At 43.0% G+C, this 16,651-nt stretch overlaps 1 protein-coding gene across 2 annotated transcripts; it reads left to right on the top strand.

Annotated features, from left to right (window-relative positions):
• Positions 1–1,572: 1,572 nt before the first annotated feature.
• Positions 1,573–15,510, top strand: LOC121631351 (major vault protein). 2 transcript variants are annotated; one of them, XM_041972210.1, is made up of 18 exons: positions 1,573–1,731; positions 3,081–3,259; positions 4,349–4,544; positions 4,634–4,757; positions 5,618–5,749; positions 6,437–6,531; positions 8,020–8,256; positions 8,392–8,514; positions 9,524–9,748; positions 10,157–10,392; positions 10,469–10,666; positions 10,750–10,894; positions 12,862–13,073; positions 13,151–13,267; positions 13,396–13,522; positions 13,851–14,039; positions 14,542–14,705; positions 15,146–15,510. In XM_041972210.1, the coding sequence occupies exons 2-17, from the start codon at positions 3,096–3,098 to the stop codon at positions 14,662–14,664; spliced, it is 2,643 nt and encodes an 880-aa protein (XP_041828144.1). In that variant the 5' UTR covers positions 1,573–1,731; positions 3,081–3,095; the 3' UTR covers positions 14,665–14,705; positions 15,146–15,510. The 2 variants fall into 2 exon arrangements, with proteins under 2 accessions (XP_041828144.1, XP_041828154.1); XM_041972220.1 differs by lacking the exon at positions 1,573–1,731 and adding an exon at positions 2,177–2,324.
• Positions 15,511–16,651: the final 1,141 nt, after the last annotated feature.

The following is a 16,651-nucleotide window of genomic DNA, read 5'->3' as shown; positions in this document are numbered from 1 at the left end:
ATCAATCCTGGTCCCCGAGGACCAGTGTCCTGCAAGTTTTAGGAGTTTTAGAGCTTGACATCAAGCTCTGCATAAGTCTTGAGTTTGAATCCAATCTAACACCTGCAGGACTCTGACCCTCAAGGACCAGGATAGAGGATCCCTGCTTTTCATGATATGTGAATTCCCCACTTCCACCAGCAGAGGGTGCTACCACACCCTTCAAAGATAATCATGGTCTCTGCACAGCTCCGTTTACATGGACAGTTATTTCATCTGTCGCATTAAATCAATCTGATCAGAGATTCCAGCTGACATGTTTACATGAACGCTGGATAAACTGATCTGACCAGTTGTATTTACATGATGGACAGATTTAATACAATCGTAACGCTTTTGACTAGTCCAATATTATTATTATTATTATTATTATTATTATTACTATTATTATTACCTTTTGACCATCAAAATTTTCAATAATCCTGAACCTTCAGTTTTTAACAAAAACGTTTCCTGTTCTGTTTTGCTGCTGCCATTTTTCAAGTCTTACCTGAACCTCATTACCTCACGTAACCCCCACCTGGTTCAAGCATGTTTAGAAACAGCATCCACCACAGAAACCATCAGTATGTGTAGCTGCATTAATTTTACATTAATGGAGACTTTTGATCCGATCGAACACTCAATCAGAATAAAAATGCGTCATGTAAACATGATCTCTGATGCCACTGGAAAGAATTTCCAATCCAATCAAGAGAGTCAGATCAGTAGGATAAAAACAAGCATGTCTACACTCGATCCAATAGTTCTATTTTCTCAAGAAACCCCTCCAGTGTCCCCAAGGCCATGTCATGTCCAGCTGCTTCTTCATCTGACTGCAGGAACCAGACTGGCTGGAGGGGAAGGAGGTCTCAGTGTGGTCCAGTCAGAGTCCAGACAAGGATGGACTCTAAAGGAAGAAGATATAGCGAAAACAGAAGGGGACCCAAAACGGAGCCCTGTGGAACCCCCACGGGAGCCACAACAGACTCAAAGCCAGCTATACACACATGGTTCTACCCGGCAAATAAGACCTTAACAGTATAATGCAGTACTTTGGATCCCTACCAAGTTATGGAGCCGTGACAACAGGATCCTGTGGTCCACTGTGTTACGTCAAGCAGGACCAGGACCACATAATCTCCAGCATCAGTAGCCAGGAGAACATCATTAACAAGCCTCAATACAGCTGGAAGACCTCAGACTCTGATTCAGTTATAAATAATAAATCATGTGATTAAATATGAAACCTTAACTTTTATCATAATTTAATCTGTTTATTTGGACATGTTTTGTTCAAACCATCTCTTTGGTTTTTCATTCCCTTTACTTTTCATTTACCTTCATAATAAGCTCGTGCAGTTGTTTACAATCTGAACGGTGATTACAAAATGTCCCGTTAAACTTATATGTTTAATATCAAAAGAGTTTATAAGAAAAACCCGGTTCCATATTTGTCTGAGCTAACAGGCTGAAATCTGGACGGACACCTGACCGCGTCTCGCGCTGTGACGCACCTTTGCAGCAGTAGAGGGCCAGTAAACCACGTGACAGCCGCTCGTTTTCCGGGATCCCAGCTCAGCAGCCACGCCCATTCAAATCACCATCGGATTATCTAGGTTTGCCCCATCTCTTGTAAAGTTACACCGAGTCCGGATCCGTGAGACCGGACACCGAGCTGCTTTCTGCCCGTCGAGCCGCACACTGAGCGAGGTAAGAACCCGGAGCTGCGTCGCATGCGGAACTCCGCTAGAAAAACCGCAAATTCAACACTAACGTCTTTATCTGGACAAATTTCTGTCGATGGAAATCAACTCGTGGTGAATTTTAGTTAAAAATCATCTAATCTTTAAATCCGCGTGAATCTGACACAAAAATACGTTTTTGTTGAAAACAATTTAACTTTAGATCGTGTTTTATTGTTTGACGTTAAGTGAAGTCAACGAAGCATCAAACCATTAAATAATTTATTTAGTAGTAAAAGATCTGTCCGCAGCTTCTGGGCTGCAACTTTATTTAGAGTTTTTGTTATGGATCAGAGTCAGCTGTCACCCGGAAGTTTCCTTCTGGGTCTCACCAGGAACAGCTGTGGTTCTGATTGGACCGTGCGCGCGCGCAGTGCAGGAGGGAGGCAGGGTTCTGTTCAGGTCCATGTAGACCTGCAGCAAAAAGCTGATCAGTTTTTTTCCTGCAACAATCAGCAGGATTTTAAACCGTAAGGTCAGCTTCTGACTGCAGTTAGTGAGACCCAGGAGTAGGAAAAAAATTTAAATATCCCCATGAAGAAATGAAACTCTGTCATCAGGATGAGTTCAGTCTCTGGTCTGCTGAGGTGAAAGGACACAAACCTGGTTTAGTCTGCAGAAATGTGCAGTAAAGAGTAGATTTTTCCCTATGACATGTGGAGGGAGAAGAGTAAAAAAAGGTTAAATAAGATGGGCATCAGACTTTGTTCGATAGGTGTGTCTGTTCAAATACCTGAGATTAACTTCCTACTTCCAGTGTTGACACACAGATATCAGACATTTATCATTCAGAGAACCCCACACACCCTGCAGCTCCTCCTCTCATTGTTTTAACTCTGAGCTGCTTCAGAATCAAACTTTATCAGACAGATTTAACAAAGAAAAATAATGCTGATCAAAACAGGATGGAAAACTCTGATTTACTTTTTTCATTTTACAGATAATAAATAAAACAACTCAGTCCGTACAGTGTGACAGATAACAGAAATAAGTCTCTGGTACAGAAACAGTGAGAATCAGTATTTTTCAGAGCAGCTATGGAACATAAAGCCAGAGTCGAGCAAAACTCGTCCACAGAGACGTCTCAGCCTGTTTTCTGTTATCAGGAACACTTGATTATAGTTGCTGCTGCCAGGAATGGAGCAACTAGTTGCATAGGTTAAGGAGGGGATTAGCATAATTATAAGTTACCCAATAAAGATTTAACCTCTGAAATGGAGAAATACCCATCAGTTCACGTCTCTGATCTCTGGATTTTTGGTCCAGATCAGTTTATGTTGTAGAAAATACATTTTTAAATGTCTCCTTCTTCTGCAGTGTTTCACCGTCATCATGTTTAAGAAAGGAGGAAACTCTGGGCCAGAGGTGGAGGCAATGGTGGAGGCCTCAATCATCCGAATCCCCCCTCATCACTACATCCACGTCCTGGACCAGAACACCAACATCGCTCGTGTGGAGATCGGACCGCTTACCTACATCCGCCAGGACAACGAGAGGTGAGCTGGCTGCAAACGTCCGAGACTCCTCAGAGGGAATGTTTGGATTTAGAATAAAGCCACAATTCCCAAAAAGCTGGGTTGCTGTATAAAATAGAAATCTCATCAGCTCATATTTTATTCCCAGTAGAAGATAAACAACACATCCGAAGATGAAACTGAGACATTTCACCATGTGATGCAAAATATGAGCTGATAGTAAATCTGATGTAGCAACACGTCTGTAAAAAGTTGGAACAGGAGCAACAAAAGACTGGAAAAGTAACTGGTACAAATCAGAAACAACTGGAGGAGCATTTGATAACTAATCAGGTTAAATGGCAACAGGTCAGTAACATGACTGGATATAAAAGGAGCATTTCAGAGAGGCAGAGTCTCAGATGGAAAGATGGACAGATGTTCACCAATCTGAGACAAAATGGATCCAAAAATTGTAGAACAATTTCAGAAAAATGTTCCATAGACTTTGAAGATCCACCATCTACAGTTTATAATGATTTCTCTTCAGTCAGGACACAAGTGGAAGCAGAAGCAACACTAAAAGCACCATCACCAACCAGAGTCTTTAACAGTAAAAATGTCTAAATTAGTTAAATTTAGCCTCAGATGTGACCTTAAATCTGATTTAAAAATATCCATAAAATAAGGGAAATTTATATTTGCACCAAAAGAGTGATATTATACACATATTACAGCCTTGTCCCATACATACAGAGATTCCTCCTGATTATCTTAATCTTCTGATGATATCATACATGAGGAGGATCTTTGAAGTCTGAGGAACATTTTTCTGAAATTGTTCCACAATTTTTAGAGCCAGTTTGTCTCAGACATATGAACGTCTGTCCATCTTTCCATCTGAGAGACTCTGCCTCTCTGAGATGCTCCTTTTATATCCAGTCATGTTACTGACCTGTTGCTAATTATTAGTTTGTTTATATTCTGTTGGGAAGAAAATATGGGTTGATGAAAATTGGAAATGATGGACTTAAGTTTTATTTATACGTTATGTGTGAAGTTTATTGGAATTGGGGTTTATAAAAAGACGAGTGGTGGATTTTCTGGATAACTTCAGAACCGTCTCTTCAGAATCCTCTTCCTGCCAGTCCGGATGATCATGGTGCCTCCTCGTCACTACTGCGTTGTGTCCAACCCCGTTGCCCGTGACGACAATGGCCAGGTCCTGTTTGACCAATCGGGTCAGGCCAAGCTGCGACACGCTGACCTGGAGATCCGCCTGACCCAGGATCCATTCCCCCTGTATCCCGGAGAGGAGATCCAGCAGGTCTCCGTCGGCCTCTTTGGTCGTTATTAGAATCAATCTTTCTAATCGGTGGTGACGACATGGTGTGATCAGTTTTTATCTGGTTCCAGGACGTGACTCCGCTGCAGATCGTGTACCCGGACACGGCTCTGCGTCTCCAGGCTCTGCTGGACTTCGAGGAGGAAGGAGGAGTGAAGAGGGTGGCCGGAGACGAGTGGCTGTTTGAAGGACCAGGTCTGTCCAGTCCTGAGTTTTGTCCCTTAAAACTCCACCAGATCTCCCAGAGCACTACCATTTCTATCATCATCAGTGTCTCGGGAACAGTAGTGTGTATCTCTGTGGGGTAAATTATGATGGATATTTAACCCTTTAGGTGATCTATAAAAGTTTTCCAGACATTTCTATCCCATCCAGGAAGTTTCCAATCCAGCCACTAAATGTAGTTTTATTCAGAGAGACTATCTGGTAAATCCACAATGATCCATGACCATCAGCATTATTTATCACATTTCATCATAAAAAGATGACTATCACTACTATGTTGCTAAGAGACCTCTATTTAGACCTGGACATGATGATGAAGCCACTTCCTGTCAGACTTTCCACCAATCAGAGAGCTTAGATTGACGGTAATGTCCAATCAGGAGCAGCCAAAGATCAACCAGTGAACAGAAAGTTCTATGTGTGTGTGAAAAGAAGAAAAATAATGCTCCTCTATGGCTGGAATAAAGCCAAGAAGACGTTTCTGATGCACGGTGGCGCCACAAAGCAGCTGAGCTGGAGTTGGTTTAGTGAGGATAGCAGGTAAATAGTAGCAGGAATAACTGGAAATGAGGAAAAAGTGGAAACATGTAAAAAGGTGGAAGAACAACAGGAAACTCCAACATCAACGGTTGGGTTACATAAAGCTGCAGTTTCAGGGTTTTTCAGAGATTTAAATCAGAACTTTAATAAAACAAAAGCCCAGAGAGACAATAAAGGTAAAGAGGTCTATAAAGTGATGATGGTAGATTCTTTATAAAACCGTACGTCTCGCCTCCTCAAACTGCAGATTTCTCTACAGAAATATATTTAAAACTCGTCCTTTTCTGCAGGAACGTACATACCTAGGAAGGAGGTGATAGTCCTGGAGACCATCAAGGCCACGGTAATCCGGGAGAACCAAGCCATCAGACTCAGAGCTCGCAAGGAAGGCAAAGACCGGCAAGGAGTCCAGAGAGTCACAGGTAACACCAACACTGAGTCCTGACCCTCAAACAGGTCCACAAAGCTCCAGATGTCCAATTTGTCCTCAAAAACAAGAGAAAACATGAAGAAGTGAACATTTTAACATCCAGAAGTTTAATCTGAGTCCTCCAGCAGACAGAGGATAGAAAAAGTGGACACTTTTCTGAAAGTGTCTTCTGTGGCTCCTCATTCTCTCTATTGTGAGGTACCCAAAGGATCCATTCTGGGCCCATTTTTCTTTACTTTTTGTCATTTTGCTGGTGAATATCTGCCAGTTAAAGCAAGAAGATCTGATTCATTGAGAGTCTTGATGAACCGGTTGGACAGACTTCGTGCTGGGGAGTTCAGATCAGGTGAAAGCCTGCAGCAGCTCTCGATTCTTCCAGCTTTAACCATCCAGCCAAAGTGAAGCAATGCTGATCTTATGATGCGTTAATGATGAGTTTAAATGCTGTTATAACCACACAACTGGATTGTTGTCATTTCTGGAACGAGTCACTTCTACAAATAAGAATATTTTACATTTAAAACTCATTTTTACTCTCTGGCCTTGATTTCAGGATTGGCTGTAGATGTTTAGTCAGTATTTATTATTTTGAGTTGAAGTTTTTAAACTCATCTGTGAAACTCAACTGTTTGTTTTACTTTATTATTAAACATGCTATAAAATCAAATTTGACCCTCAGGTGAGGAATGGCTGGTCAGTAAGGTGGGAGCATACCTGCCAGGTGCTCATGAGGAGGTCATAGACATCGTCAACGCTTTCATCCTGACTGACAAGGTGAGTCTGCCCCTAACGTGTTGCTTCCTGCAGGGGTGTATCCAGGAAGTTTGTAATGGGGGGCCCACACAAGGGGTCCTCCTTGTGTGACAAACCACTTATCTCTTTTTTAATTTGTTTTATTTATTCTTTTTATTTACTCTCACATATTTATCTTCGTATTATAATTTAATTTGATATTATTTATTTAATATTTAATAGTATTTTATTTTATTCTAGCATTTTAAAAAAAAAATTCCTGATTTATTTATTTTTTACTGTATTTATTTTTTAATACAGAAACTTAATACGGAAATACTGTACATTGTGTTGTTAAATGGTATTTTGGTTAAAATGATTATTATAAAACAATTTATTAACTAAAATAGAAAAATTGATAATAAAAACAAGATGCAAATAACGATAAATAATAATATAGTGATAAAAACAAAAAAATTACATGTTAATAAACCGGATTAGCTACCAATCAGAACAAGTTTTGAGGCACACGTATTAAATGCTGAGCAGAAAAGTAGCGTCATCGCCGTAGAAGTTAATATCCGTTAATGACAACCTGCTGTACTGTTTGGTTTGGAGACTCTAAGAAATTTTATTCCAAATGTGTAGAAAAAACATGCCTGAAGCATGTCTAACACTTGGTTTGAGTTTGTAATCCCCATTTTTCTCACAACTGCTTATAATTTTGAACATTTCACTACTGGTACCATGTTAACTGTCATTAACATGGTACCAGTAGTGGTTTAAAAAACAAACAAAAAAAACATTGATTCTTCTGCTTATTATTGTCCAAAAGAAAACAAAATGCAAAGTAAGATTTTTGTCTTATATATTGACATTTGGTCTTTTTTAGTCAGTTTCCTTAATACATGAAATAAATAGGAGTGGTTCTGGGATGTATCCCTGAGGAACACCGTTGTTGAAACTGAGGTAAATGGAAGTAATATTCTTTAGAATTTGGAACTATTAAGTGGCCTTACTGTATGAGTTCTGTAACACACTAATACACTCAGATGTGTTGGGAAGATAAACACTCACAGGAAGTTGGCTGAAAACTCTCATGTCTGAAAAAACAGTTAAAATACAGAGAAGTCGGCTGCAGGGACTCAGAATGGAGGAAGTTTCTCTGGTCTGTGGTGAAGGATCGAAGTTACGCTGACCTGAATTTACTCACAAACAAGGCATCAGGGAAAACTCTAGTTTTCAAGAAGTCCACAGATGAGATTTTAGCTTCTTTGTGCAAAATGATGATCAAATTAGTTTTAAAAGAATAATTTATTAATTACTTGATAATTTCTTGTCTTTTCATCTCCTGCACTTTGAATGGTGTTGTTTCCACCACTCACAAAGAAATGGCTGAAATCAATCTGGAAAATACTGAAATACTTTGTCTGGTTTCAACCATGAAAATAGTTTAATGTTTAAATTTCAGGCAGGTTGGGGGATATCATAATCAGACGCTGCTCTGACAGTGTTTTTCTGCGTCCTCAGAAAGCGCTGCACGTTCGAGCCCTGAGACCCTTCAAAGACGCTGGCGGCCGTGAACGTCGCACAGGGGAAGAGTGGCTGGTCACCATGGCCGACAGGGAGGCGCACATCCCCTCTGTGGCCGAGGAGGTGGTGGGGGTGGTGGACGTGACCACGCTGAGCAGCAGGCAGTACTGCGTGATCCTGGACCCGGTTGGACCGGATGGGAAGCCTCAGCTGGGCCAGAAGAGGGTGGTGAAGGTGGGGAGAGACATAGGTCTGCCAGCATCTGTTTTTATTCTGAGCTGTTCTGGTTAAACCTGAAATACTTTTTCATAAAACCCACAAAGATCAGCTAAACGTTAACTTTAACCTGCATTCTTCATCATCTTTCAGGGTGAGCGCTCGTTTTTCCTGCAGCCTGGGGAGCAGCTTGAAAGCGGCATCCAGAACGTGTACGTGCTGTCAGAGGAGGAAGGTCTGGTGCTGCGAGCTGTGGAGGCGTTCAATGACACTGAGGTGAGGAGGCCGTCACAACGGATGCTGTTGTTGTTTTGCTTCACTGTGATTGGCTCAGACTGTTTATTCACCCTTTACCAGGTCCACCATCTAGAACCAGGTTGGACCCCTTTTTCCTCCAGAACTGCCTTACTTCTTTCATTCTTTGTGACTCAACAAGTTTCAAACTGAACTCGCATTACTCCAGTTTTAAAATCTAGAAGGTCTTAAAGGTTTTAGTCCTGAATATTTATCCAACATGCTTCTAGTTTCTGGTTTTATTTTTACTGCCTGTAAAAACGTTTGTGTTGCATTTTTTTGTATTTAGCGATAAAGATTGATTGATTTTGGTCTATACTAACAACAACCATGCCATGTTCAGCATCACTTAAATCCTTTCTTCCTCGTTCTGATGCTCATGCTGCCATGTGATAGGCTGGTTATTTGTGCTAACAAGCAGGAAATGGGTTAAATGTAAAAATATGAAGGCGTTGGTGTTAACCGGTCGGTCAGGGAGATTAGAAAAGCAAACTGTGTTTTTCTGGAGGTGTGTCGGGATTAAAGGTCACATGTAACTCTGCAGGTGTGTCTGTGACCTCTGGTCTGTGATCAGCAGGTCATTCAGGTTTCTAGGAAAACAGACGATTGGCTCGTAGTCGCAGGTGAATGTGAAGCAGGTGGAGTTCGTTCAGACTCATCTGGTTCTCTGAATCTGGTTTTTAGTCCCGAGTTCAGAAGTTCGGTTTGGTTTCATCTTCTACAGTAATCAGATTACTAACCAGGAATACTTCCATAACACTCCCACTCTATTCTTCTGTTTCTCTTCCTGATACTTCCTACCCTCCATCATGTCATCCGTAATTTTATTTACTTCATTCCTTTATTTTATTAGTACCTCCCTTCCATCCCTCCTCCTCCTCTTCCTCTCCATCTTCCTCCTCCTCCTCCTTCCCCTCCACCTCTCCGATGCATCGCCACGTTAACCCTTCTCTCCGTCCTCCTCCTCTCTCTCCCCCGCTCTCTTTGCCAGTTTGAGAATGAGGAGGAAGATGAGGCTGCAGAGGAGGAAGAGCTGATGCAGGAGAGGGCCAAGCGTTCCAAACGGAGCATCTACCGTCGCCCTGGCGACCGCTGGATGCTGCGGGGCCCCATCGAGTACGTCCCCCCCGCCAGCGTGGAGGTGTTACTGACGCAGCACGCCATCCCGCTGGACGAGAACGAGGGAATCTACGTCCGAGACATGAAGACCGGAAAGGTGCCGTTAAAGGAGCCGACCACCGTTTTTTTTTTTTTTTTTTAGTTTTTTAAGTTTAGTTTTATTTTATTATTTATTTTTTTAGTTTTGTTCACTATTTTTTTCATCATATTGGAAAATAATTCTTTAAGTCATCCAACCTTTTCAACACTGAGTAAATACGTTTTTTTAATAAGTTTCTTTTTTATTTATAATCATTTTATTTTGTATTTCAGGCTCTAATTCATTACTTTTATCAGCTGGTTCAGATTTTTATTTTAGATTTTGACATTCAGAGAAACATGAAAATTTTTTGGTCCTGATTATTTCTGTGAACCCTAAATGCATCACTGGCAGAAAACATCCTTACATTTGACGTCATGATGATGATGATGATGAAGTCACGCTGTCTCCTGTGTGTGGTCTCAGGTGCGTGCGGTCATCGGCCACACCTACATGTTAAACCAGGACGAGGAGCTGTGGGAGAAGGAGCTTCCCCCCAACGTGGAGGCCCTGCTGGCGTCCCGCATCGACCCGCTGGCCGACCGCTCGAGTCGCCGCAGCGGTGGAGACGGAGGCCCGAGGAACAAGACCAGGGTGGTCACCTACAGGGTCCCCCACAACGCTGCCATCCAGGTGTACGACTACAGGGAGAAGAAGGCCAGGTGGGTCGTCCTGTCCTCCTGATGGCGAGGAGGGTGGAGATGTGGATGGGCTGACGGTGCCGGTGTTTGTCTGCAGGGTGGTGTTCGGACCCGAGATGGTGATGCTGGGACCCGACGAGCAGTTCACGGTGCTGTCGCTGTCCGGGGACAAACCGAAGAGGGCCAACGTCATCAAGGCCGTCTGTCTGCTGCTGGGGCCTGACTTCTTCACCGACATCATCACCATAGAGACGGCCGACCACGCCCGGCTGCAGCTGCAACTCTCCTACAACTGGTAACACACACACCGTTACAGGATCACGTCATTCCCAGTTTATAGCATCTGTAGATGCTTTCTGACTACTTCCTCCTCTTCAGGCACTTTGAAGTGAAGTCCAGGAACGATCCCGCCGACGCAGCAGCTCTGTTTTCCGTCCCAGACTTCGTTGGAGACGCCAGTAAAGCCATCGCCTCGCGGATCAGAGGAGCCGTCGCCTCTGTCCAGTTCGACGACTTCCACAAGGTTTGTGTTTGAATCTGAAGAGAAAACCTCCATCAGGACCAGAACCAAGGAGGAAAACCTCCATCTGGACCAGAACCAAGGAGGAAAACCTCCATCAGGACCAGAACCAAGGAGGAAAAGCAGCTACATATTCTAAGCAGTATAGCTAAACTAAGTCAGCCAGACTAGATGAGCTAAAACAATGAAAAGCATGAAGTTGGCTGCTAAATTAACCTGAAACCAAGTTTCTTCATTAGCTTAACAAAAGCTAACATTAACCACTTATAAGCATCATCCTTCAACACAAGACCAAGGCAGAGAATATACTTGATTTATTTCTTTATTTAAAAGATCTAAAAATACAATTTCAGTTAGCGAAGCTAAAGTTTGAATGATGTTAAAATTAAGGGTGGATCTCAGTCGGGACATTTTTCTGTCAGTAATATAGTAAAAACTACGGTGACATAATTTCTTATTCATTCTGATTCATTTTAATGCAGCAAAAAAAAAAAAACTTGTAATAAATTAAATTTGTAATAAATCTGCTTTAAAGGCCACTTAAATGGACTTAAAATTGAAGGTTGGTTAAAAAATTTAAAGTTTAACTTTGGTTTGGTTACCAGACTGAAGAAAGATTTCAGTTTACTTATAAAAAGAGAAACGTTATCTCACATGGTAGAATTCCAGAGTATATATTTATATTTATATTAAAAAAATTGTCCCCTCGCCCTCCGTGGGCGGTCTCTCATCCATCCGAGCTCGGGTCCTCTACCAGAGGCCTGGGAGCTCAAAGGTTCTGCGCAGTATCTTGGCTGTACCTAGGACTCTTCTGGACCGAGATGTCTAAGGTTTGTCCTGGGATCTGCTGTAGCCACTCTTCCAGTTTGGGGGTTACTGCCCCGAGTGCTCCGATGAGCACGGGCACCACTGTTGCCTTCACTTTCCAGGCCTTGTAAAGTTCTTCTTTCAGGCCTTGGTATTTCTCCAGTTTCTCGTGTTCCTTTTTCTTGGTATGGCGATGTTAACCACAGCGGCTTTCCTCTGCTGTTTGTCCATCACCACGATGTCCGGCTGGTTTGCCATTGGATCTGGAAGTCCCACAGGATCTTAGCTCGGTTATTCTCTACCACCTTCGGAGGCGTTTCTCACCCTGACCTCGGGGCAGCACAGAGGACAGGGCATCTCCTTGGTATATGCCACATTTGATGGATACTTGTGCTACTGGCTTGTAGTTGGCCTCAAGGATGGTCTTCCCCCCTGACCTGGCTCCCACTTGCTGTAGCATTTGTGTTGTACCTGGTCAATCTCAAGCTGTGAAAGCAGTTGCCGTCTGTGGATGTTGGAACGTTGAGCTACTACAACACTCATTTGGCAGTGAGTGTTGATTGTGGGTTTTGAAGATTCCATATTTCCCACATTCTCTGACTAGGGTTACTCACAAGGGTGCTCTGGTTCCCCAGCACCTGACGCAGACCCTGTTTGACCGGGCGACGTCTGAGCCGGTATGTCTCGTGTTTCCTTGTCTCTCATCATATGAGGTAGACAGTAGCACAGAGGGTCTTGCCTCTAAGTGTTGGTAATTGCCCCAGCCGGGATGTGAACCCGGGTCTCCTGCGTGGAAGTCGGATGACATATATTTAGATGCTGAAATATTGTATTGTTGCTGTTTATTTAAAAAAAAAAGACGTGTTGTTTATTTGACAATTTAAGTAAAAGACTCGTATAATTTTTGGCAAAAGAAGATGATGATGATGATGCTTCATCATGTGTTGAGCACCACAGACAGAAAAACATGATAAAACAATATTAAAAATAAAACTTAAATGCATCATCTTTACAGATTTTTAGTTCTTTGTAAAATTTCTTTGTTGTTTGGAGTCGAACATCCAGGCCTTGTAGAAAATTCTTCTTCATTGCTGCTGGTTTACGTGAATCTGAGACGGAGCAACGGGAACAGAAAAGTCGCATTCGATCTGTTTTGTGTGCAGAACTCGAACCGGATCATCTGCTCAGCCGTGTTCGGCTTCGATGAGAAGCTGGCGATCCGATCCAGCCTCCGCTTCGGCCAGAACAACCTGGTGATCAGCAGCGTGGACATTCAGTCTGTGGAGCCCGTGGACCAGAGGACCAGAGACGCCCTGCAGAAGAGCGTCCAGCTGGCCATCGAGATCACCACCAACTCCCAGGAGGCTGCAGCACGGTCCGACACAGAAACACACAGAGACAACGTCAGGGTTGAAGCTTCGCTGGGATTCATGAGGTTTATTTCATCTGCAGACACGAGGCGGAGCGTCTGGAGCAGGAGGCCCGGGGGAAGCTGGAGAGGCAGCGGATCACGGACCAGGCGGAGGCTGAGAGAGCCCGGAAGGAGCTGCTGGAGCTGGAGGCGCTCAGGTGACACATTTCTCACCTAAAACACTGAAAATAAAAAAACCCTCCGAGGCCACATCTTCCACAAACCTTGTGCTCCGTCAGATAAAAAGCAGGTGAGAGTATTCCTGTAACCCGATGCTGTGTTTCAGCGCCGCGGTGGAGAGTACAGGAGCTGCCAAGGCCGAGGCTCAGTCCAGAGCCGAGGCGGCCCGCATCCAGGGGGAGGCGGCGGTCAACGAGGCCAAGCTGAAGGCCGAGGCTCAGAGGATCGAGGCGGTACGCTCCACTTCCTGTTCCTGCTGAGCACTGCATGCTTCACCTGAAACGGCTTTAAATCTGCTTCTAATCAGGTTTAAGCTCAGTTAAAAGAGAATAAAACACATAAACCAGTTTTTCTTCAACTCACCAGAGACTTCCAGAGGATTTAGTTTAAATCTGTGACTCAATATTTAACCAAATGTGAAATAATTCAAAGAAAAATGAAGAGAAGTTTAATTAAATTATTGTTAGGGTGTCATTGCAGCATAAAATGAGTTTAGATAGAAACTGACTCATCGAGCCCATTTACATGCTCACATGTGACCAAACCATCTCTTACCTGTAGGAGGCGGAGCTTCAGAGGCTGGCCAAGGCCCGCGAGCAGGAGCTGAACTACAAGAAGGAGATGGATCAGCTGGAGGTGGACAAGCAGGAGCGTCTGGCTCAGATTGAGAGTAAGCGCTTCCAACAGATGATGGAAAGTCTGGGCACCGACACGCTGACGGAAATCGCCCGAGCCGGACCCGAGATGCAGGTACAGTTCTGGTTCCCAGCACCAGATGTCCCGGTTTTACTCAGATCTGCGGTGGGAGAGTCGAACCCAGAAGTCAAACGTCAGTACGAGCTCTGAGGAAACGGTTCCAGGTTGATGCTTCCTCTCCAGAGACGGAGCTGGAGCTTTTCACTCCAACATTTCTTTAAGTTTTCAGAAACAAAAAATGTTCTCAACGTCCGACTCTGATCAGGAACTGTTTAAATATTAATGATTTAGACTCGGGTCAGGTGAGTCTGAACATGGAGGTCTCCTTACTGCTGGATGATGGCCTGCCTGATGTGGGTCAGACCGTCTCTATCAGACTTCCTCTATAACATTATGGGATGTTTCGTTGATGCTGTTCCATCATCCTTCATCAGAATTTAGTCGGATCATTTTTCATTTCTCTAAACTATCTGTGTTAATCTGTTTGGACAAACCTCTTAATTCTTCCTGTGTGAAGCTGATGTTACCGTGGTAACATCTGTTTTCTGTCCTCCAGGTGAAGATGCTGCAGTCTCTGGGACTAAAGTCCACCCTCATCACCGACGGCTCGTCGCCCATCAACCTCTTCACCACCGCCAACGGCCTGCTGGGGGCGCTGCCGGGGCAGGGACAGGCCTAGTGAGCAAGAGGAAGAGGAAGAGGATGGAAAAACAAGCTAAGGTAACCTCTCCAGTAGTCAGATTACATCAGATAAAATATCTGAAGTTCTGTTTATTGATCAGCTGATCGAGCATCAGTGTGGTCTGACTCATGTTATAGCGTCTGTAAAGATTTCCTTCCGGTTTTTCTTAACTCATGTTTTCCAACAAGATCAAAGTCTGACGTCTAATTATTGTGTTCGTCTGGTTTAAGTCGACCGTTTAGGTTAACATGGACTTTTAAACTCACCAGATCATTTATGAGGCTTATCTGAAGGAAACAGAAGAAGCTGGTAAAACAGAACAAACACGATGGAAACAAACAGATAGGACTTCAGATAAATTAAAGCGCATTTTCTAAAAACTGGGACACGTAAAATGTAAATAAAAAGCAGAATCTCGTGAAGAAGAAAATGTTAATTTGACTTTCTACTCTGACATGTTTGTTTTCTTGTTTTCCAGATGAAGAAAGGGCACCAGCATGGATGTTTTCAAGGAGTTTTGGGGTATAAAATCCATCAACCTGACAATGAAGTGTTCTGCTTATCATAAAGAAGTTTAAGACATAATTAGATCCCAGTCAGGAGAAGAAGCTTTCAGCCTCCGACCACGTTACTGATCCTGATGCCCGACAACTTAAGATTGTTCCTGCTTCGCGGTAAATGTCCGACCTGAACAGATTTATGTTTACTGGTGTTTAAATGTCTGTTTCTGTGCTGATGGAAACATAAAAACGGGGCTGTGAACGCCTCATCCTGCCTTATAAAGCCTTATTACCTAACCGTCTCCATCTGTGATGCTCTTAGCAATAAAACTGGTACATTTATTCTACACAAGTCGTTTCTTTCTGCTTCAACTCCACATCCACCCACGCCAGGAGGTTATGAATAACCACAACCACGTTCAGCGGGTAGTGGTAAATCCTCATGTCCAAAACTGCTTCAGAAACAAATCCAATTTTATCCATGAATCACATTTAAAACCGCCTCAGCTGATCAACGTTCAGCATGGTGCTCAATTATAATGAAGACTAAATCATGTCAGCTATTCTGCTCAGCACTGCCCCCGTGATTTCCGATGGTTGTTTTCATCAAGCATCGGATAGCTAAGTTCACTGAAAACAGTCCAAATTACGCACGGTCAAGCATAAATGGGCCTTCAGTCACATAACTTATCAGTGGGTGCCAGGTCTTCCTAAATTGATTCCTGAAACCTGTTGAACATCAGATTTTTTCCCAGCCTTAAGTTACACATATCTTTTATCCGTTGGTTGTGTGACGGAGGGATTACTTCTTTCCATTTAAATAGAATTAATCTTGTGGCCAGCAGAAAAGAGAAGGCGATGACCCTCTGCAACTGAGTGGGATGAAGAAGATGAGGTCCGTTTGAGCAGGCATTACACCAAACAACGCAACTGTTGGGATGGTACAATGATACAACTATAAGGATTAGAAATTACATCAAAAGCAGAAGACCAAAAAGGAGTGAGTTGAGGACAGATAAAACACATGGTTACAGACATTTTCTTACACCACTCACAAATGAGACTCAAATTTGGGAATAGCCAAGCTAGTTTGGCTTTAGAGAAACGAAGACGACGTAGCACTTTGAACTGTATCAACGCATGTCTTGCTCATATGAAAGAGGAGTGAACATCCATAGGGCTGCTTCCCAAACCTCATCTAAGAGTGAAAACCCACTTCCCACTGTTCTCTGATGTAAGATGTGGAGGGGCTATAAATATATTTGAGTAAATCATAGAAATTCTGCCTTTAACTAACTTATTGACATACAGTAAACAGTCCAGAGGGGTTAGAAAAGAAACAGGTGGGAAGTTAGGAAGTTTCTTCTGCACAAAGTTTTTAATCTGCAAATAGCAAAAGAACTGAGTCTTACTGAACCAAATGTCCTTGATAATTGTGGTCAAAGCTGGCAAATGAATTGTCAATATAGATATCCTTTATACTT

Source organism: Melanotaenia boesemani, chromosome 2 (assembly GCF_017639745.1).
Source record: "Melanotaenia boesemani isolate fMelBoe1 chromosome 2, fMelBoe1.pri, whole genome shotgun sequence".
Taxonomy (NCBI): domain Eukaryota; kingdom Metazoa; phylum Chordata; class Actinopteri; order Atheriniformes; family Melanotaeniidae; genus Melanotaenia; species Melanotaenia boesemani.
Note: the sequence above shows the minus strand (reverse complement) of the source record. Positions and strands in the feature narration are given on the sequence as shown.

Coding starts and splice junctions, on each gene's coding strand:
- LOC121631351 (XM_041972210.1), top strand. CDS start 3,096: ATGTTTAAGAAAGGAGGAAACTCTGGGCCAGAGGTGGAGGCAATGGTG. Junction 5,750..6,436: donor AGGAGTCCAGAGAGTCACAG/GTAACACCAACA, acceptor TTTGACCCTCAG/GTGAGGAATGGCTGGTCAGT. Junction 9,749..10,156: donor GAGACATGAAGACCGGAAAG/GTGCCGTTAAAG, acceptor GTGTGGTCTCAG/GTGCGTGCGGTCATCGGCCA.